The 23,550-nt window shown below is 22.5% G+C and overlaps 6 protein-coding genes across 6 annotated transcripts; 3 read left to right on the forward strand and 3 right to left on the reverse strand. All coding sequences in view use genetic code 6, as the record gives it.

Annotated features, from left to right (window-relative positions):
- Nucleotides 1-411: 411 nt before the first annotated feature.
- TTHERM_000476969 (transmembrane protein, putative) lies at nucleotides 412-1,593 on the forward strand (the record flags this gene model as incomplete). The annotated part of the gene is made up of 1 exon (XM_012797936.1): nucleotides 412-1,593. The coding sequence occupies one exon, from the start codon at nucleotides 412-414 to the stop codon at nucleotides 1,591-1,593; it is 1,182 nt and encodes a 393-aa protein (XP_012653390.1).
- A 611-nt stretch (nucleotides 1,594-2,204) lies between these two features.
- TTHERM_00476970 (hypothetical protein) lies at nucleotides 2,205-3,275 on the forward strand (the record flags this gene model as incomplete). The annotated part of the gene is made up of 1 exon (XM_001017404.1): nucleotides 2,205-3,275. The coding sequence occupies one exon, from the start codon at nucleotides 2,205-2,207 to the stop codon at nucleotides 3,273-3,275; it is 1,071 nt and encodes a 356-aa protein (XP_001017404.1).
- A 672-nt stretch (nucleotides 3,276-3,947) lies between these two features.
- TTHERM_00476980 (MAC/perforin domain protein) lies at nucleotides 3,948-5,111 on the reverse strand (the record flags this gene model as incomplete). The annotated part of the gene is made up of 1 exon (XM_001017405.1): nucleotides 3,948-5,111. One exon carries the CDS (start codon nucleotides 5,109-5,111, stop codon nucleotides 3,948-3,950), a length of 1,164 nt encoding a protein of 387 aa, XP_001017405.1.
- Nucleotides 5,112-7,517: 2,406 nt separating this feature from the next.
- On the reverse strand, nucleotides 7,518-13,260 carry TTHERM_00476990 (ABC transporter family protein; the record flags this gene model as incomplete). The annotated part of the gene is made up of 3 exons (XM_001017406.2): nucleotides 7,518-12,331; nucleotides 12,521-13,004; nucleotides 13,063-13,260. 3 exons carry the CDS (start codon nucleotides 13,258-13,260, stop codon nucleotides 7,518-7,520), a joined length of 5,496 nt encoding a protein of 1,831 aa, XP_001017406.2.
- Nucleotides 13,261-17,491: 4,231 nt separating this feature from the next.
- TTHERM_000477018 (cyclic nucleotide-binding domain protein) lies at nucleotides 17,492-21,083 on the reverse strand (the record flags this gene model as incomplete). Its single annotated transcript, XM_012797937.1, has 3 exons — nucleotides 20,874-21,083; nucleotides 20,359-20,761; nucleotides 17,492-20,040 (listed from the first exon to the last, which is right to left on the reverse strand). Exons 1-3 carry the CDS (start codon nucleotides 21,033-21,035, stop codon nucleotides 17,492-17,494), a joined length of 3,114 nt encoding a protein of 1,037 aa, XP_012653391.1. The 5' UTR covers nucleotides 21,036-21,083.
- Nucleotides 21,084-22,156: 1,073 nt separating this feature from the next.
- TTHERM_000477019 (U6 snRNA-associated-like-Smprotein LSm6) lies at nucleotides 22,157-22,402 on the forward strand (the record flags this gene model as incomplete). Its single annotated transcript, XM_012797938.1, has 1 exon — nucleotides 22,157-22,402. One exon carries the CDS (start codon nucleotides 22,157-22,159, stop codon nucleotides 22,400-22,402), a length of 246 nt encoding a protein of 81 aa, XP_012653392.1.
- Between the last annotated feature and the right edge of the window lie 1,148 nt (nucleotides 22,403-23,550).

The raw sequence follows: 23,550 nt of genomic DNA on the forward strand, positions 1-23,550 counted from the left end.
CAATTTTATTTTAATAAATACTCAAATAGAATTTCATACTTTATTTCTGATTATAAATATATTATAAGTAATTCTTATTGTCTATCATCTAATCTTGATTATTTTTTTTAATTCAATAATTTTATTACTAATTATTATGAAATCATTTATTTATGAAAAAATGATTTTTAGATATTTTGTAATTTATTCTTTTATTTTAATTCTATGAAATATTTTTAAGTATTTAAAATTTTTTACTTCATTTAAAGCAAAAAAATTAGTTTTCATAAAAAATTAAACGGCCTTTCTTTTTAATAAAATCACAGGTATATCTGATAAATTCTGATAAACAAAAATAAAAAAAGCAAGAAGGCTACTTAGCATTTTATTTTTAAATAAAAACTGATTGAAATTCGGCTGACTGGATACATAATGTCAGCGGAATTTCAATACCTGGATTAGCAATATTATTAAATCAAATTTATCTGCTTATTTCATTATCTTTTTAATTTGTATATAATTAATATTATCTTGAAACAAAAAATGAAAATAAATAACTAGAAAAAAGAAAATGTTTAAAAATAATAAAAAGGTGGATCTGTAAATTTAAATTGGTCTTGTAATAAGTGCTCGAGCAATAAATTAGAATTATTTGACTAAGATTTGTTGAAAAGATAATATCTTGTGAAATAATTGATTATTAATTTGAATGAGAGTCACTTAAATGATAAAACAATGAAAAATTTATCAGAAATTCTATTAAAAGCTAAAATTTAAGAAAATTTGTAATTGAATTTAGTAAGTTGCATATTTGAGTCGTACTATTTTATATCAGAAATATTATAATCCTAAAATCAATTAGTTAATTTGAGTTTAAATTTTGGTGCTGTTAATATGTTTAATGGTTAAATTGATTTTATATGTAAAGGAATTATAAATTACTATAACCTTTAAAAATTCAAACTCAATTTGACTGGATGTTCTATCTAAGATTAAGGTATGGAAACATTAGCTGACTGCTTAGTCTAATTTAAAAAGCTAAAACATTTAGATTTAAATATTTAACAAAACAGATTAGGAGAAAAATCTGGGAATCACTTTTCATCAGCTATTTGTAGTTTATAAGAATTAAGTATTTTGAAGATAAACCTATACTAAAATTATATATTTACATCTGACTTACTTGCGAACTCAATTAAAAACTTAGGATCCTTAAATAAACTCTAAGACATATATATTTAGGTATCATACAAAACATTAATTATTGCTATTAACGATTATCCAGATTATGTTAATTATCTAACTAATTTTTTTAATGAGCTAAGTAAATGTGTAAATCTTAAATCATTTAGCATAGATATTTCATCTTCTGCATTTATGAATCAATTGGTGTGTTAACATTTTAATAAAGCAATTATTTCTATGTAATTTTTAAAAATACTAAGAATAAGTGCCTTTAGAGGTCAACTTGTTAATTTAAATTAACTATTAAGTGGTATAGAATTTCATTAATCTTTAGTTTATTTAAATATAGATATGGATACATTACCAATATACCTCATCTAGCATCAGGCCTTAAAGAAAGCCAAGAGATTAGTTATATGTTAGCATTGAAAAACAAATTTAAATAATTTAATTAATAAATTTATTTATAAAATAAATGAGTTTAATTAATTATTAAGACAATTAATTAACTTCTCATATTATAATATAATAAATATCGTTAAGTGTACTAAAATAATGTTTAGTAAAAATTTCAACTTATCCATAAATAATTATTTTAATTCTCTCTTTTATATAAAATATTTTAATTTATTTTACATTTTTTAATGTAAAACTTAAATTATTTAATATAATAGAATACAGTGAGTATTAATATTACTATTTTTTAGAATTTATCAAAATTAATATAGAAGAATATTTGAAATAAAAATACTGTAAAATTAGAATTTCATACTTTATTTCTCATTATAAATATATTATAAGTAATTTTTATTGGCTATCATCTTATCTTGATTATTTTTTTAATTCGATAATTTTATTATTAATTCTTAAGAAATCATTTATATTATTTTTTTATATTTTTATAATTAATTTTAATTTTTTTAAATAATTAAATTAAAATTTTTTGTTTCAAAAATTATATTTATTATCTAATCAAATTTTTGTGCTTTTTTCATGCTCTTTTTAATTTGTATAAAATTAAAATTATCTAAAAAGGAAAAATGAAAATAAATAACTAGAAAAAAGAAAACGTTTAAAAATAATAAAAAGGTGGATCTGTAAATTTAAATTTTTCTTGCAACAAATACTCAATCAATAAATTAGAATTATTCTAGCAAAATTTGTTGAAAAGATAATATCTTGTGAAATAATTGATCATTAATTTGAATGAAAGTCATTTAAGCGATTAAATGATGAAAAATTTATAAGAAATTCTATTAAAAGCTAAAGTTTAAGAAAATTTTGAATTGAATTTAGTAAGTAGTTTAATTGAATCGTACTAATTTATTTCAGAAATATTATAATCCTAAAATTAATTAATTAATTTGAGTTTAAATTTTGGTGCTGTTAATATGTTTAATGGCTAGATTGATTTTATATGTAAAGGAATTATGAATTACTCTAATCTTTAAAAACTTAAACTCAATTTGACGGGATGTTCTATCTAAGATTAAGGTATGGAAAAATTAGCTGTCTGTTTAGTCTAATTTAAAAAGTTATAACATTTAGATCTAAATATTTAACAAAACAAATTAGGAGAAAAATCTGGAAATCATTTATCAGCAGCTCTTTGTAGTTTAAAAGAATTAAGTATTTTGAAAGTAGACCTTAACTAAAATTAAGTATTTTCGTCTGACTTACTTGCTAACTCAATTAAAAATATAGGATACTTAAATAACCTCTAAGAAATGTAAATATATGTATCTCACAAAATATTAGTGTTTCCTCAGAAAGATCATCCAAAATATGTTAATTATCTAAGTAATTATTTTAATGAGCTAAGTAAATGTGTAAATCTTAAAACATTCAGCATAGATATTACTCCTTCAATATTTAATAATCAAATGCTGTGCTAGCATCTTAATAAAGCAATTATTTTAATGTCTTTTTTAAAAATACTAAAAATAAGTGGCTTTGAAGGAAGCCTTTCTAATTTAGATTAACTATTAAATGGTATAGAATTTCATTAATCTTTAGTTTATTTAAGTATAGATATGAATATACAACCAAAAAACCTCACTAAGCATCCAGCTTTAAAGAAAGTCAAGAGATTGGTTATGTGTTAGTCTTGAAAAACAAATTAAAATAATTAAATTAATAAAACTATTTGTAAAATAAATGAGGTTAATTAATTATATTTACAACTATTTAACTTCTCATTAACTTATTTATTAATTTTTTAATTAAACTCCTTATTCATAAGAAAATATACTAAATTCAAATATTTATCAAAGCTTATATTTTTAATAAAAAATGTAAAAACCTTCAAGATCTTCAAAATTTTTTAATTTGAGATAGGTTTTAAATGATTTAAATAATAATATTGAGCAAATTTTTAAAGAAAAAATGAGTATTTAATTATTTAATATAACATACTAAAACTAAAAAAATACTTTAAATAGTAATAATTTTTTCTAAAAACTAATACTGTTTTTGCAAATAATTTTTTTAAACCATTTTAACAAATATTTAGTAAAAAAGGTAATTTTTTACTGAAATTAAATTAAAAAATAAAATATTTCTAAAATGAAAGATGTAAAAATTTATTTATGATAAATTCAGATATTTAGATATTTTTGTTGAACTTAATTAAATTATTAAATTAAAAAAGTAAAAAAAATAATTTGATAGATATATATTTATATATATAATTATTATATTTCTAAAAAAAATTATTATATTTAAAAAATTTTTAATTTTAACATTTATCGTGTTTACTTATATAAAAACATCAATAGCTTATTTCATTTTTGTGTGATTGTTTGTTTCTTTTTTCCGAATAATAGATATTCAACAATATCAGTTCTTGAATTTTCTTTAAGAGGAGTTCTTAAATTTTTATTTTAAGGAACTTCTTGCTTTAATGCAAAACTGTATTATTTCACTGTAGATGGATCACGAGGAACATCACCATTTTTTAAATAATATTCAATTGTATCTCTTAAATGCTATTAGACTTCTTTATAAGAAGAAGCAAGGTCTGATAAGTAAGAAACAGTAATATTTACTGGTTAGGGATTTTAAGGAACTCTACTTTCCCATGCGTCCCAAGCTTTTTCTTCTTTCGAATGGCTTAAATCAGGAGTGAAGAAAATATAGTTTTCAGCATCTTTTTAATAAACAACGGAGGTAGTATTTTCAGTTTGATTGAAACTGGCATCAAAATTAAGATTACTCATGATATAGTTAACTTCTAAATTAACCTAGTTTTTAACTTCTTAAAAATCATGAGTTTCTACGTAGGTTGTATTTAATAATGTTAATATTTTAGCAGTTCCTCCCATAACTATGCTAGAAACATAATGAGTTCCGTAAGCTTGAACAACTTAGTTATAAAAAGTTTGTCCGTTTTAATCCTAAGGAATTTTGACATTTTCATTAAGATATTCTAAAGCCCTTTTAAATTGATTGTTTAATGGCATCAAGAAAGCAGGAGAATTAGTTAAGCTATATTTTGACCAGTAAGATTAAGACATTGTAACTGATTTACCCTCTTTAGTAATCTTTTCATAAATTTCTTCTAAAGAATGATTAAAGCCTAAAGAAGCTTTTATATCTCCAATTTGAATACCGCCTTAAATACTTATTGATTCAGTTAGTTTTTTTTAGAAGTCTGTAAAAGATGTGTAGACATTTTCGCATGTGACTTCCTTTCTTGTGAGTTCTGAAGTAGCTTAGACAACTTATGAAACCTTATATGTTTTTCCTTCATATTCAAAGTCATAAAAGCCTTAAGATGAATCATTAAGATCAAAAATTGCAGCTTTAGTTTAACCTATTCCAGTAGTTTCCATGATCTTAGTTGCATCAAATCCACTTTTTAAGTAATCAAGCCCAGGAAGATTTTAGGCGAGAGTTAATGCTAATTGGACGATAAGGCAAGATACAATGTGTTTAAGTTTCATCATCGTTTTTTTTTTTATTTAATGTTTTTTTATTTTAAATTTAATATCCCAATAAGCTTTTTGAGTTTTTGAATGTTAAATCCTTGATATGTTCCCTAATAACTTACTTTAAACACAATATTAAAAAGTAAATTGGGTAATTATGATTAAAATTTAGAATGTGATACTTTACTTTTACAAAATATCAAAAGTTAATTAAACACTAATATCTAAGTAAATCAAGTTATAATTAAAGTAAATTATTTTTAATCTAATCAATTTTTACCATAAAATCGATTATTTTAATATTTAGATCAAAAGTTACTTACCTATGACTTTCAAGCCATTGGTATAATTTTATTGTATCGCTTACCTCAATGCCTAAATTTACAATTAAAATAAATTTTTAAATCAATAATGAGATATTTATTATTTGTTTATGAATAGAATAGAATTTTTTGAATATTACAAATATCAAAAGCAAAAAAAAATACAAAAGCAGTTTTTGCTCAGGATTTACTGACTACTTAGATCTAAATAAGTATTATGGAATAATATAATTATTTTAAATCAATAAATATTTAACTTACCATAAAAATTAATTGGAATAAATAATAGTTAAGTATAATAAATAAAAAGTTTATAAAATGATAATAAGCAAATCTTTGAATACAGAAATATTAACATAAAATATATATAACTTATCTATTATTAATGATAAGTATTTATAAATAAAGTTTTCTAGTTATTTTATAAATTAGATTTTAACTTTTTTTTAAACGAAAATTGTATTTAACTTTTTAAATTTGGTGATAAAAAATATAAATAGAAATTAAACAAATAAATTTGAACTCTAAAGTAATAAAGAAAAAATCAAATGTAAATAAATTAATTGTAAATTTAATAGTGAAAAAAAAGAAAATTATTAATCTATTTAAGGAATTATATTTATTTTTTCATAAAATTATTAACATATATTAATTTTAATAACTGGCTTCTTAAAAATATTTTAATTATCTTTTTTATATTTTAAAAACAATTTAAATCCTTTATTTCTATTGATTATTTATTACAAAATCTAACAGGGAAATTATTTATTTTTTTTAACTGAAATTGCAAGAAAAAAGTTAATATCTTTTAATTATTTAATAATTTTTTTTAGATTATACAGTAAGATAAGCCAATACATAATATATTAATAATTTAGATTGCATAAAAAAACTATTTTCTTTAATTTGTATTAAGTATTTGGTTAACAAATATTTTCAAGATATTTACAAAGCATAACAATTGGTTAATTTATTTAAATAAAATATACTTATTTATATTTATAAATCATTAAATATAGTAAATCTAATATTAATAATTAAGGTGAGGATATTGTATTTTTATTAAATTATTTAGGATTTGCTTTTGGTATTTTTCTAGTAAGATTTGGTTGAATCTCTTTAACTTAATTTATGATTAATTATTTTTACAATAAATAGTGAGCAATTTTATATTAATTATAATTTAATAGATATTAAAATATATCTTTGTATATGCTGATGATGTATATTTATTTGTTGATTGTAAACTTAATTTAATAAAAATATACTTCTACCCACTTACGCCTTGCTTCTTAAGAAATCCAAAGTTATTTTTAATTTATAAAAGAGTGATAAAACTAGCAATCATTTTTGTCTTAAAAAAATCAAAGCAAACTCTTTTAAGCTATTTCAGACCTTTAAATATATTATTAAGATATTTAAATATCATAAAAACTATTTGTAAAGTGAATACTTCATGTTTTAAAATATTTAACAAAGAGTTATTTAAGAAAAATTCAAGAAAAATTATTTTTTATTTTTTCCCACCTTATTTCCTTAACAATTTAGCCCAATAGTAAGATATTTTCGTTTTATATTCTTCAAAGTAATTGTTAAAATTATGTAGGAAATAACAGATGTTGGTCAGGTACCTGATTATCTAATATATGATAAGTGAAGATAAAATAAAATCTAAAATTATGACTCATTTCTCTGCTTCAAAATTAATAGATTTAGCATAAGATAAAATAATAAAAAATAATCTTTTTTAATTTAGTTATTTTTATATTTTAAATATGTAAATAGATTTTAATTTTTAAATGCAATATTTAATATTTTTATTAAAGTAATAATGATTAGACATTCTATTGGGTATTTAAATTTTAAACAAAACATTAGATACATTATTATATATTGAACTTTTTTAATAGCTTAATTTGATAAATACTTTGCAAAATTTTTTCCAAACAAACTAAATAAAAAGAAAAATAATTTTCCACTAAAAATTTAAGCAAATTTGTGTCATAGAAAAAAAACAAAAAACAATTAATCAAAGTTTAAAAAACAATTTTTTTAAAGAATAAAATTAACATATTAAATTTTTTAATAATTTATATTATAATCATTATTTTTGATTTGGTTTAAAGTATGTATTGTTGCTATGATGTTCGAAACCTTTTATATTTATTACATTAGCTTCATTATTAGGAGGTGTTTACATCGAGTCAGAATTAGCTATATATTTGTCTTATACATGAAGCTATTAGTGCTATGGATTGTATTCTTCATTTTTATTTACATGAGTTAATTCAATTTATTGAGGATTTTATTAAATCATGTTTTATTATTGTTATTAATGATTATAGTGGTTATGATTTCCCTTTTTCTTAAAGTTGAGGGGAATAGAATTTGTAGCAAAGAGATTAAAAATTTATTCAATAGTGGCTTATTTAACTGAGTAATTATCCACTTGTAACTTAGCTTTATTTTATTCAAATAATTCGAACATTTTTCCAATTGAAATATCTGATTCAATTCTAAAACGATAGAAATCATCAAAATGCTCTATAATAGTGAATTATCCCAAGTTTTATTAGATAAATTATTTAATTACATCACCGCGTGTTTCTAAAATAATATATTAGGCTAATGATAATACACTAACACCAAATGAAGAATTCAATCTGGCATAAAGCTAAGAACCCTCTCCGTTGGCTTAAATTTTTTCTTGGTAATGCATTCCATTCAATCTTTATAAGTAAGAGTGGAGTTCATTAAAGTGAATATGCTTTAAAGCTTCTTATTAACTAATACCAAGGCTTGATAAGTTGCTAATCAATTCATCATCTGAAGGTACTGTTAGCTTGATTTCAACTTCATAACCTTCACCAAATTTATCTTTAATTTGTTAAACCGTTCCTATACATTTAAGTATACCCTCAACCTAAATAGCAATACGAGTAGATAATGCTTCTGCTTCTTCCATAGAGTGGGTTGTTAGGATTACGCTAGATGCTTTACGTTTTGTTGAAATTCTAGAAATGACACTCCACATAAAACGTCTTGCAGCAGGATCCATGCCTGTTGAAGGCTCATCTAAGAAGACAGTTTCAGGATTACCAAGCATAGCTATGGCAACAGAGAGTTTACGCTTGTTACCACCACTGTATGTACCAGCTAATTTATGTTCAAATTCAGTTAAATCCATTTCTACTATTTTTTATTTGACAAGACGCTCTCTTAGTTCGTAAGGTATTCCCTTAATTGCTGCATAGAGTTCGAGATGTTCTCTAGCAGTTAAATTTTCAATTAAAGCATCGAATTATGGGCAATAACCGATATGAGCACGTGCTGAAGAAAGCTCTTTTGATACATCATAGCCATAGATATGACATTCACCAGAGGTTTGATTTATTTCTCCTGAAAGGATTTTAAAAGTTGTTGTTTTACCAGCTCCGTTCACACCTAATAAAGTGAAACATTCACCATTAGAAATACCGAAAGAAACTTAATCTACAGCTACTTTAATACGGTCTTTATTTGGAATGAAAACTTTACGAAGCTTATTTACTCTGACAGTAAAATCACTTGGTTTAGAATTTTCAACTCTTGTAATTTCTTTTTGAACATCTTCATCATATTCTTTAGGTACATATGGAACTGATGCTTCGTTACTGATTAAACGAGATATACTGCCAATATGTGAACCTATTTCGATTGCAAATACTAAAAAGAAGTAGAAGAAACCTTCTACAAATGTAAGAATAAGGTCACCACCAGAGATATCCAAAGAAAAGGCTGATTGAGGTGTTTTAGAACCATCAAAGAAGGCATAAAGATTACGATTTCCTATATTTAATATACCATAACCAAAGCTAAAGGAAGGTATGATTCTTAATATCCATCCAACTATTATACCAGCATCTCTTGTTGATTTGATAATTCTCAAGATAAAAATAATGAGAGGGAAAATACCACCAGCCATAAAGTTTATGAAGAAAGCTGCAACCTATGCATTACCATAATCTTCAAAAAGGAAACCAATAAAGTAAGTGAAGGGGATAACACTCCATCCATAAAGGAATAGAAGCAAGACAACAGCTCCCATGCAATCATCAGCTGTGAAAGCACTGATATTATATGCATAAACCATGCAAATAGCAAAAACGGCAGGAATTATATGTTTTACCATATCTATTAAATAGTTACTGAACCAATAACTAAAAAGTCCAACACCACTAACTAATTATTAATGTTTGATTTTATCAGTACGTTCTTTAACAGTAAATGTGATAATGGAAGCGGGGATGAAGGAATAGGCTATAGCATAAATAAAACTAGCAACAATACCAGTTGCGCTACCTTCAAAGCTTTTAATTTCTTTTGTTAAAGGTAAAGGATCGTTTGTAACAGTAATGGTTATAGTTGGCAAGTTATTTTACTTCAGGTAATAATTAATTATTGCATTATTCATTTAATTCATAGCAAAAGGTGCTGCATCTCTATAAATGGTGTTAATTTCTGCTGTATATGAATAAGTAGTTGGTGAGATAGAATTGATATAATAACCAAGAACAGAATCAGTATTTTTTTGATTAAAAACTTCGGTGTCCCATAAATTTGGAGTAATAGCAGTTTGATATGGTTTGGCAAAATTGTAAAGTGAGCTATTCACGAAGCTGCCAAATATACCATCAGCAACTTAAGAAGTTATTGAAGGATCTTTGCTAACTACTGCATTTAAAGGAGTGGGGAAATTGCTTGGGACAAGCTCAACTGCAGGTGATTCTTAGATAAATTTAATCAATGTTAAGCTTAAACCAAAAACAACAACTAGGCATGGTAAAACTACTTCACAAAGAAGAGAACGAACATCACGTTTGAAATAGATAGCACGTTTAACAATTTAGGCCCAAACATGAATGAAGAATAATTTGGATGACTTTGTGATTCTTATCTTTTGGAAATCAATATTATCAGCTTCATTCATGGTATCTTCTTCAATTTTTTATTGTTCAACCGATAAACGCTTTTTTTCTAGATGTAACTTTTCTAAACGTATTTATTCTTTCTTTTCTTCTTTTAAGTGAGCAACACGCAAGAAGACTTCTTCGAGAGTGGTAATAGAAATACCATAAGATTGGATATTTAATTATTCCAAACTTTAGTCAAGACTATTGAACATCTGAGGGAAGGCGCTTATTGATTCATTCTTTAATTAAAATCCTATTTCAGCTGAGACATCTGAGAGAATTTTGGCATCTGGAATAAACTTTTAAATGAATTATTTGATTGGTTCTGAGCTATCAGTAGGATTCTTTTTAACTATTGTAAGATTATATCCAGTACCGAATTTATTTTTCAAAAATAGAGGACGACCTAAACAAACAATTTAACCATCTGCCATAATACCTATTCTATCACCTAAGTAGTCAGCTTCATCCATGAAATGTGTAGTTAAACATATAACCTTATCATTTTTATAGCGCTTAAGCATATCCCAAATATGTCTTCTAGCTGATGTATCCATACCACTTGTGGGTTCATCTAAATAAATTAGCTTACTTCCACCAATAAATGCTATTGCAACACTCAATCTTCTTCTTTGACCTCCTGATAAATTTCTGGCTAACTCATTAGTTTTTTCACCAAGATCTACATCTTGTATATGTTTAAGAGCTTCTTATTAGATAAGCTTAGAGTCAGTCATACCTTTAAATACAGCAAAAAGTTCAAGATGTTCCTTCACAGTTAAGTTATCAAACAAGATATCGTATTAAGGACAAACACCCATGAAGGTTCTGATATCACTCATTTCTTATTATACATCTTTTCCTAATGCTATTGCCTAACCATCAGTCATTTCATACATTCCTGTTAGCATAGAAATTGTTGATGTCTTACCAGCTCCATTATGTCCTAGAAGGGCAAAAATCTAACCATTGTACATAGTAAAGCTGATTCCATTTACTGCTAATTTTCCTGAAGAATAAACTTTCCTTACATTTTTAAGAGTTACAACTTAGTTTAAGGCTTCTTAATCCTTCAAGTTTTTAGCTACATCTTCAACATTATCATCAAAATTGATTGCAGCTTCTTCATCATTTACTTTGCCTAAAAGTCTTTATCTTTTTTACTCAGGAGTGAGCTTCTTTCTCCATATCCAATTAATGAAGAATAAAGGATGTTACTTTTTACCAAAATCATTTGGGAAAACTTAGTCAAAGTAAATAGAAAGAATAATAAATATAAAGATATTAAGAATATTCATTCCCATATTGACAGAAATTGAGTAATTATCAATGGTTTATCCTAGATTAGACCAAGTAATACCTCTCTATTAGGCCTCTATGAGCAAGAAAACATCACAGGCAAAAGTAGTTCCTGTATGAGAGAGAATAGATGCACTGACCTTGGTTTATTCAGTTGGATCAGAATTACCTTAAACGATAAAAACAACCATGTACTAAAATAAGAAGAAAACCATTGCGACTATATTTCCAATTCTTGCCTTTGTGAAGAAAGTTGTAATAAAGAGACTCTAAAAAATGAGGGAGATACCAAAAAGCAAGTGCCATATAAAGAGGACACTCCAATCTGTGTGTTTGAAAATTGCACCATTTAAAACTGAAGCAACTAATAAACTAATCAAGACATATATAATGAAATAATATAAAACCCAAGAAACATAAAAGCTCGCATCGCTCATACCCATAACTTTCATACCTTCTCTAATTTTCTTTTCTTTTTCAATTAGTAAACCATAAGTCATCCTGAGGTAAACCAAAATCATAGGTAAAATGACATATACTGCAAAATTTCCTTTCAAAGTAGTGGAAAGAGGATCATTACCATATTTCTCAATAGTCATAGAAGTAATGCTAGAGAATATTTTCATATTCTAATTATTTGCTACCTGTCTAAAAATGATATTATCTATTTTATTAAAAAAATATTACTTTTCTAGTAAATAGACAAAACTTTTAAAAAATTCAATTTTAATTTTTAAATCATTAAGATAGCTCTATGTTATCAAAATCCTTATGCTTATAATTTCTGGCTAATAAAAATTATGCTATTATATCTATTTAATATGAATAAAGTATATATCTCTATATTAATTACCTATCCAATTTTGAATTGTCAAGAATCCATTATCTCTCCAAGGGTAAAAATAGTCTTTAATCATTTGATAAACATAAGTGAGAACACTTGGATCTAACGTATTCGGAACTTCTAATTGATTTTAATCAGAAGTATTAAAGAGGAGCCTATATTTGAAATTATTGTTTTAATAAGAATCTACTGCTACACCAAAGCAAATATCTTGATTGTATCCTGAACCGCTAATATAATCTGTTAAATCTTAAATATTGTTATAGGATTTCACTTTATATTTTTTGTAATTAGTAAAAATATTTGCTAATGGTTAAAGCAGGTTTCCTGGGTCTACCATAGCAATATAACCATTTCTATAATCTGGAAAATCACTAGTTTTTCCAGTTAAACAATCTTTTATTTAGATTGGCAGAGGTATGTTGTGAATGGGATCGTTGACAGGAGTGCTATCAGGAAGAAATGTAGAATATACTGGCAATAAGTTATCAGCCTAAATTAATAAAATGGTAAAATTTAATTGGAATATATACTTAAATATTAAATTCTACATAATTTTTAGAAACATAATATGGGTCTATGAAACTCTCTTAATCTAAGTAATCGATTGAAACCTATGATCTAATTAGGAAAAAGAAACAGCAGAGGAAAACTGGTAGAAATACTTCTAAGCAAGAGCAGCAGCAGTTTCTCTTCCATAGTATATAATTTTTGCGCATTAGCGCTTTAAGGTGAGTTGAAAATTTCATTTTGAACTCTTTTTTTGTAAAAATTGCTCTATTGTTTTACTGAATATTAATTTTATTAAAGTTTTATAAAAAATTTTTGATGATTAATTAATTTATACTACCTTAGAGCAATAAATAAAATTAAAAATATAAATAAATATAGTACGCCAATCAATCAATATCCATGAATTATATTAGCTTGATTGAATGTAATTTAAGCGTAGAATTTAGTACTAAATAAATTGTATTTAAAAGACTTTACAATTCTTTTTTACTCACTCAAATTGCCTAATTTACCAGACGAAAATTTATTTATCTAACTTGTTTTTTTTTTTTTCTAGAAGAATTCTTATTAAAATCTATTACATCTTTCAAATTTAAATTTCAAGATTTAATATAATAAAATTTAAAATTAACCATTTCTATATCAATAAAATAATAAGCACTTACTTCAAACTGCATTTTTTTAATTTTCATAAATCTATTTTTTGAAAATGTAAGATAACATACAGATGAATGAATATATTTGATTCTATCCAAAAAATATTAGTTTAAGTTAATTTGCCAATAATAAAATATTTAAAGTTATTAAAAATTTAACAAGTAAAATTGTAATCTTAATTTTTATCCATCAAATTAACGTTTAAAAATTTAAAACTATGTGACATATTTTTTTGGAAATTTAGGTACAGCGTTTACGAAAGTTCTAAATAAAAGTTAATAGAACCAGTACTTAAAATAATATATATGCTTTAACTTCAAAATAAAATTGAGTTATAGGCAGTCTAAATACAGCTTAATAAAAAAAATAAATTACAATTATATGCAATAGATAATATATTTAAGTAAAATAATATTAACTATAGAGGACAATTAGTCAGTCAATAAAATTTAAATTCATTTGATAAAAAATACAAAGGAAAAATAAGTATCAGAAATGATTAGTAAATAATTTACTTTACTCCAAATTATGTGCTAAGATAGCTCAAATCACAAATTAATTTATTTACCTTTGAGCAAATAGATTTCGATTATATTTACATCATTCTATCAATAAATTAATTAATCAATACAATACTATTATTTAAAATGAGAGATTTCTTTATTGAAAAAACATAACTAAATTGATATTTTTGTTTACAAAAATTTTTTACATTTCAAATTTATTACAAAAGCCTGAAATAAATAAATAAATTTAAATTTCAATATTCCAAAATTCCGTCACTTTCTTTAATGAATATAATACAATAATAAACTCCTTTATTTCATATTTTATTTATGACATTTAGAAGAAGAAAAAAATGCAAAAATACTAAAAAAAATAAGTAATTAATTATTTTTTTTACTATTTGCAACTTGCTTATTTTAAGATTAAAGAATTTAAAAATATTCAAATTACTCTTTTTATAATGTTTTTTTAATACTAAAACTTTCTGAAATAAATTCAGATTTTAATCGATAACTTTCTATTTTACATTTTTTATTGCATCAAATCGCATTTATCAGATTTTACTTTAATAAAATTAAATTTTACAATATTTTTCAAAACTTTACAAATTATTATGTTGGTGCTTTTTTGATTATGTAATCCTAATAAATCATCAATATAATAGCCTAAAATGTTAGCTTAAAATTTTAAGTGTTATCTCAACTACAAAGTCTAATAAAAAGGTTAAAATTTTATGAATTCAAAAAATATTAAAAAATATAATTCTAATTTTATAGTTTGAATGATATTTTGTTAATATTTCAATAAATATTAATGGAAGATTACTCACCATTTTATGTAAATTTATATAAAAATAAATGATAAAAATTAAATAAAGAAGTTAATCACTTTTAAAAAGGTTTTCTCTAAAATGCTATTTTTAAAGAGCATTTACTTCAAAAGTAAATTTTATAATATTAAACAATATATTTTAAATAGCTTTTATAAAAATGCATAAAATAAAATCTAAAAAATATCTGTAAGTATTTATTTAAGTAATATTTTCATTAGTTTTTTAAACAAACAAAATAAATAATACAGTTAAAACTGCCAAACTGGGCACTCTTATTGGCTGAGAACTGTTTAAAAAAGGTTTAATATTTTGTCACAAATTAAATTTTTCATTATAAATTCTATTTTAAACAGAACACTTCGATATTTTGAATAAAATTTTATGTCCCACGTGTTTGTTCTTAGTTTAAAAAAGTTTCACTTTATTTAATAGTTTTAATAATAAGTATTTCAAATAAATTTTTATTTATTTTACTACTTTATAATTATAATTTTAAAATTATTTCATAATCAACTCTGATAAACCCCGCCAAAATTAAAGTAACTAACTTGCTCTAAATTAATTTTTGTATTTTTATTGTTAGTTTTTTACAACATTCATAGAGTTTTTCAAATTCTAATAATAACTTAGTTGAATTAAGCAAAAATAAAAATAAATAATTTTGATAATCAATTTTTTAAAAATTTTATTAATTAGCACAATAAGAAAACTTAAATTAGTTAGATTTGTAATTAAATTGGTGAAATATTTTATGATAATGTTATTAACTTCTACATATAATACCTATTCAGAAAATACGTAAATTGTAAAAAATACAAAATATAATGATTATTTTGGAGTAATCATTGTAGTTTCTAATAGAAAACACTGAGATAAAATAAAAATTTTTGATAAATCAAAAATATAGAAATAAATTAATCGCTATTAAAAAATTTACTTCTAATATAAGATTTATTGATTATATAAAAAATGATCATATTTTAAAATTGAATGCATAAAAAGTAAACAAATCAAATAATGCTTTTATTTTTTCTAGAGTGATACTAAAATCCAAGTATTCACTTTTTGATTAACTAAAAAATTTTTTAATTTTAAATTAAATGCATTTTAATCATAGAAAAATTTAAAAGTAATAGGATAAAATAAATTTAGAATCATCAAATTTAATATAGTATTGAGAAAAACAATTTTAATTTCTATATCAAATGTTTTTTGATTATTTTTTAATTTTATGTGTTATTTATAATATTAGAATGCAAATAGTATTTGATAATATTGATGCCAAAAAAGAACATATAAAAAAATATAAAAGTTATAAAATCAAGTTTTTAATTCGGAATTTTAGAGATTTAATTCATTAAAACCTAAATATAGTTTAAACTCAAGAATTATTGAAACTAATCTAATTAATTTAATCAAAAATATTTGTACATCAAAAATATAATTAAATTGTTAAAATTTAAATTGTAATAAGTAAGTTAATTGATTTTAAAGAACTTAGTTAAAATGCAATTACTATTAGGATTAAAAGCATTAGAATTATTGAATCAAATGAAAAGACTTTTTATTCTTAATTCAATTTTTTTTAGATCCATAAATATTAATTAATTAAAAAATTTTTTAAGTAAATTTAATGAAAGAAATTATTTAAATAGCAAGCAGTTAAATAAATTATTTATTTTTTAATTTTTATTCTTATATCAGATATCTTGAATTGCTTAAGAAATAAACAAAATTAAAAATGAAGATGTGAAATATTGTTTTTTTATTTGATATTTATAATTAACTAATTTTTTGAAATAAATTTTATCAATAATATCTAAATTAGAATGTTATTGCAATTTATAAACCTAAAATTAGAATTTTTTAACTTTAGTTTTTTGAGATTTTACATTTTACAAATTTTTATTTTTCTACTATTTAATTGATAAAATTAATGAATAAAATTTATTTTTATTTAAACAATATTATTTAATTATAATTATAAATTTTTTCACTTATTTTATTTTGAATTAATAACAAAATAAAATGATAGGACATTTAAGCAATATTAATTAAATGATGTTTTATAATAAATGCCTCAGTAATTTTAATTTTTTAATTTTTTTCTCTTAATTATTTATATTGAAGAAAAGCAAATGTAAGTAATAAATTAAAATTTTTATATGAAATTTTTACAAATAATTAAAATATATTTTAAGTGTTTCCTAATTCTTAAAAAGTATTTAATTTTAGATAAAAATTTGAAACTAAAATTTATTTAGTGTTTTATTTAATTATATGCTTAAAAAGTCTATATTATTACTAGATATGAACATATTAACAATCGATTAAAATAATTAGTTTAATAAAGGGAATACAAAATTTTAGTAGGTAAATTAACTATAATAAATAAATGAATAAATAATATTAAAGTTTTAGTATTATAATTAATTATAAAGTAGTTCTATTTAATATAAAATATTTTTCTTTCAGTCTTGGTAAGATTTTATTTACAAAATTTCTGTTATTTTTTTGCTTGGAATTTTTAGTTTTTTAATATTATTTTGGGGAAAGTGAATATACCCGTTTGTATTTGCTTGTTCTGAATACTCATTAAATATAGTGCTTAATTAATTTTATCCTGCTTTTTTTAGAGTTGTAGATAAGTTTGAGAATGTTTAATTACTTTTTAATTATGTTTGACTATTTTAAATTTCCTTTTTAGTTTGTGAAAACTACTGATTTAAGCGCTTATTTAAGATATTAGAAGCTTTTTGTAGTGCTGATGAAGGGCGAGTGCTATTTTTAACTTTTATTCTATATTTATCAATATTTATAATTTTCTAATTTTCTATATACGCAAAACTCTTAATTGATGTATTGTTAGTTTTAGCTTGTTCATGAGACTATTCTTACTAAGTTATATTTAATGGTGGCTACTCAGCATAATTTTGTTCATTTTAGGATTGAGATATCACTCTTCTTAAGAGGCTAATTGAAGAATTTTTAGTTATTTAAGATCTATAATCATTATTATGTTCCCCATTCAAGTAATGTGAGTTGAAATAGAAAATATTTGTCATTACTTTATTTTGCTGCTGATTTTCGTGTTGGATCTTACATTATACAGAAGTGGATTATCTGCTTGTATTTTTTGTGCTTATGTCTGACTAAATGCAATTATTATTAATTAAATGTTTTTAATCATTAGTTTCTTCAGTCAAAAACTCCTTTTTGATTTTATTTTCATCAATTTTTAATAAAGTCTTGGCAGCAAAATCTTAGGATTTTGCATTGAAATTTGCTAAAACACTATGAGTTTGAAGCATTTTTTTATCTTTAATCTATTTTTTAGTAGGGCTTAGTGTAATTGCTCTTTTTCTTGAGAGCATCTTACTTTTTAAGTGCTATTTATTAGATTCATCATTTTCTTCCTAATCTAAGTCTTACATAGATGTTTAATTACTCCTAAATGAGCTATTTTATTGCTACGAAAAGACTACTTTAGATGTTTAGCTTATTGGTTTAGGGTGTTAATTGTTAACATGATTAAAAAATTATATTTAGGATTTTAAAGTCTAAGGATGCGTATGTATATTTTATATTAATTCGCTTTGGGAGGATTTTAATTATTGTAGTAATTAAGATTTATCAAAATTTAATTGATGGTTTTCAGTGTCAGTATAAATTTATTTTTCTTGCTAATTTTTTTAGTCAAAGTTGTTACTTTTATTAATTTTATCTAGTTAATGGAAAAGTTAAATACAATTAGTAGGTTGAATGAGTTATTCTTTAAAGAAATTTATATTATTGTTAATGGAGGATTAATGCTATTTCATTTACTTAATTTTCAGTAATCTTGGTTTCAGTAAGCTGCTTTAGCTCTAATTCAGCTCGTTTTTATCATTTTACTTTTTGCTTTCAGAATTTTGATTTGTAGTTTTGGTTTCTGGATTTTAATATGTGGTTTTGCTTTCTAAAATAATTGAAGGAACTTTTTGTGGGCTTTTTGACAGCTAGCTTAAATCAGATGAAAAGTGTATTGTACTTTTTGTAGAATTAGATGCATCTGATATATTTTTATTCCTGATGCTTACTTTTTAAATTGAGGAATGCAAATTTATCATTTAGTTGAGATGAGACGAGCTCTATTAGGATAAAATTCCTGATTAAAATGGTTATTTTTGATCTGTCAAATTAAATTAACAACTATTATTTATTTAATTATTTTAATTTAGTTAAGCGCAACCCTATTAGACAGAATTTTTAATTAAAAGAGAAGATGATTAAAACTCAAGTGATTTGTTTACAATTGCTTTCCCAATATTTTGTGCATTTTCGATATCTGAATGTAAAAATTCATTTATATTCAAATAATTTTTACTGTCCATTAAATTTTAATTTTATTTTTATTGTATTACTTTTCCTTATTCATCAAAAGCTTAGCACACAGCAAATCTATCTTTAAAGTCGCAAGATCTAGATTGCGTCATTTAAAATCTACTGTTTTGCATAATTTATTGTTTTTCTTAAATTTTTTGATCCGTATAATCTAATCTCTGATTGTAAGCTTGTTAAACGCATTTCTCAAAAATACTATCACTTTGATTTGAAGTAAGATACTCTCTAAATTGTGAATAATTAAAAGCATATACTTCACTTTTTGAACTAGAACAAATTGCTTTAAAAACTCTTTTTGGAAATCCATCCACTAAATTGATCTCTTCGCCAAAAATATCACCCACCTTTAGCTTACAGATTTCAATAGATTATCTTATTTTCAAGCTAAGAGGTACTTAATTTTCTTAAGACTTATTCTAAAAAATAATTGCTTTCATTAACTTGAATTCTCCTTATTTGACCATGTAAATCTTATCACGCTGAGAGTCTTCATCAAACACAACTTGGCCTAATTTGAATTTTTCTACTTACATGTCCATTTGCATGTACTTAAGACTATCAAAATTCCAGTTCATGCAGAAAGGATATTTAGCTAGAAATTATATTTTTTCATAGACTTCTCTTTTCTCGTATTGTCCTTTTGTAGATTGAAATATTAGAAAAAAAATATTTAATTGATATTCAAATTACTCTAATATAATTTAATTAAAGCAATCTCTAATAAACTACCATAAAATTAATTCTCTTGACAAATAAAGTTTTCCGAATTAATTAAATTACTTGAGAGATTTTTTTTATTTTTTGCAACAGATTTTAAAAAAGTAAATAAATAAAAAGCAAAAGAAGTATTTTCAGTTGGATGAATTTTTTTACTTTTTTTTTTCTAAGTTTACAAAATAACAATTTTCTGTTGTTTTATTTGATAATTAAATTGAATAAATTAGATTATTTTTACCTACAAGATTAAAGTAACTCTACTTGCTAAAAACTATAAACTCACAGTCTCTTTCAGTCTCTATATACGATTTATCACTAGCTGTAGAGTTGAATCTAACTTACTACCCAAATTAATTCCCGATTTCCAAACCTTCTTAGCTATTAGAGTTAGTATCTTTAGTTATCAAGCTTCCTTGAATCAATATATACATAAATGGGTTATTACATCTTGGGTTCAAAAGAATTTATCCTTTCTCTACAAAGCAATACTTTAAATTATAAATTATCTTATCGATTAACTTTTATCCATATCTTTCCTTCTACATCATGAAAAATTCCATACCATCTAGCAAATCTTAAATGCTTTTAACTTGGCTAAATGATCGCTTAGTCGATTCAAGCTTGAGTGCCTCGATTCCTTTCTAATTAAAAGTGTTATTTTAAATACAAAATTAAAAATGATGTTTTATAGGATTAATTTAATTGCATTCACATCTTAATTGCAAAAATAACCATTGTAAATAAAAATAATACTTGTATAAGTTCAGTATTATCGAAAATCTCTGAATCACATCTCCTAAGTACACATTACTCTTAAGCGTTTTAATCTAAGAAAGCTTAATTTTGAGCAAAATGGCAGCTTTATTATTGATGCAGAAAGAAATGATTTGTACTTTCTAATAATTAGCTATTCATTATACAATTAATTAACCTTTTTTTCTTAGTTATTATTTAATAATATTCCAAGAGAGTATTATTATTATTAAAATTTACAAATTAGATTGAAGATAGGCAAGGGTTATTAGGAAATCTATTACTTTTAATTAAATTCAAATAACCCTAACTATCAAGATATAATGACTTATAATAACCAATTACCTTTTGAATATTAATATAACAATAATTTATGTCTCTGTTGATATAATACCTGACATTCTCTAGTCTTATTGCTAAATTTGTGGTCTTAAAGCTTGTGAAATTGATAACAAATTCTAAACTATAGATACTAGTAATAAAATACTCTGTAAAAATAATTGATTTATGTAACCAATAAATAAAAGAAATTATTTGAAACATACACACATTAAATTTTTAAGGCAAATATATAAAATTATTCAAAAATTTATTATTGATAATTGTTTGTATGACCAAAACTAAGCACAAACAAGCAAACTAACAAAAATAAAATTAAACTTTCAAATTCTCACAATATTTTTTGCTTTATAACAAAAAATCTATTTAAAAAACAATTTATATAGAAATTATGAGTGACAAGCATTAAAATACTTATTTCTAAATATTTATTTAAGGTTTTAATTAAATTAAGTTATTAATATTTAGATTTCGAGCTCCTATTAAATACAAATAAAAGTTTATTTTTTATCGAATTTTATATTTAGCTCGAATACAGCTAATATTCACAATCACGAGCAAAAATACATTTTGAAAATAATATAGTTATTTTATATATTTAGGAATAGTAAGAATTATTTGATACGTTTATCTAAAATATTGTCTTATTATCTTTTTTAGCTAGTAAAGCTGTTTATCTATTAATTGAGATATTAAATACAAAAATAGACTTTTTAAAAAATAAAACATTAAAAAAAATATTTTATTCATGTAAAAATAAAAATTGCAGTTCATCAGCTTTTGAATAAGTAAATTATTTTTTTGATAGAAAATACTCTGAGCAATAATTATTCAATCATTAAATTTATTTGTTTTAGTTTGCAAAGGATTTAGATTTTAGAAATCAATTAAAATCACTAAAAGAAATTAAAATTTTAGACTTTGATAATTTTATAAAGTAAGAAATGAGTTCAGCTGTTAAAAGAAATCCTACTGATTTTTTAAAGTAAATCATGGGTCGTTTAGTTAGTGTAAAATTACATAATGGAACAGAATATGTAGGAGTTTTAGCTACTTTTGATGGTTTAATGAATGTTGTGCTTCAATAAGCAGAGGAATTTGAAAATTCAGAATCAAAAAATAAATATAGCGAAATATTTATTCGTGGAAATAATGTTTTATATTTATAACAAAAAAAGAATAAAAAATGATTGCTTACAAAAAATTTTTGTATCATATATTTGAGACTATTTATTTTATATATTGTTATAACTCTATCTATTATGCAGCTTTTGCTTGCGTTTTGCTAAAAATCATTTATCTGTTTAAATAAATTTGATTGATATTATTTAAAATAAATATCTTTTGTCTAGAAAGCAAGCAAGTATATTGAAACCTAAAATAAAAATTATTGAATTTATAAATAAACAAATAAATTAATTTTATTTTTTATAGCTTTTCTATTCAAATGAAATCTCTAAAATTAATTATTTAATACTCTTACATGTGATTTTTAAAATTTGCTCACATCTGAAAGATTTTAATTTTGATTTTATAACTTTTAAATTTAATATTTTTAAAAATTTTAATATTATTTTTTAAAATTAGGTAAAAAGAGCAGATTTTAAATTAAATTTTAAAAATATTTTTTATACCATTATAAAACTAAAAAAATAATAATTAATCAGAAAAAGAAATTTTATTGGATCAGTTAACTTTTAAATAGAATATTTTAAATTAAAATTTATTTTAAAAATACAACACAAAAATAAATTTAAAAAGATTTTGAAATTATTTTTAAAGTAGTTGAACTAATTTTGAAAAAATATTTTTTAAATCATTCAATTATTTTAAATATTAATTAAAATTTTAGTTCTTTTTAATTTTTTGATAAAGAATTTATTTTTAATATAAAAATAAAAAAAAGAATAAATTACTATTTAACTTATATCAAATAATTACAAAAACATTTTATTGTATTTTTTTAAGTAATTGTAGAACAAATTTTTTAGAATTTTAGATAAAGCATTATTTAGATAAATATCTATTTTTAAATTTTCTAAAGAAGATTTGAGAAGAATTTAAATTATCAATAAAATTAATTAATGGCAATTTAATTAATTTGTTTCGTTCTTAAAAATTATAAAAGATAAACATTTTTTATGATGCTTGCTTTAATTTAAATAGGTTAAGCTCTTAATGAGACATGATTTAAAGGGAAATAAAATTGGAGGTGATGACTTTTATAGTGAACACTCTATGAATGTTTGTATGAAAAAATGAAGTTGTTTTAGTAACTTTTAAATAGATATTTCTGGAATTGATAGTTTTATTGATGAATTGAATAAATTAAATTAGA

Source organism: Tetrahymena thermophila (assembly GCF_000189635.1).
Source record: "Tetrahymena thermophila SB210 genomic scaffold scf_8254611, whole genome shotgun sequence".
In the NCBI taxonomy this organism is placed as follows: Eukaryota; Ciliophora; class Oligohymenophorea; order Hymenostomatida; family Tetrahymenidae; genus Tetrahymena; species Tetrahymena thermophila.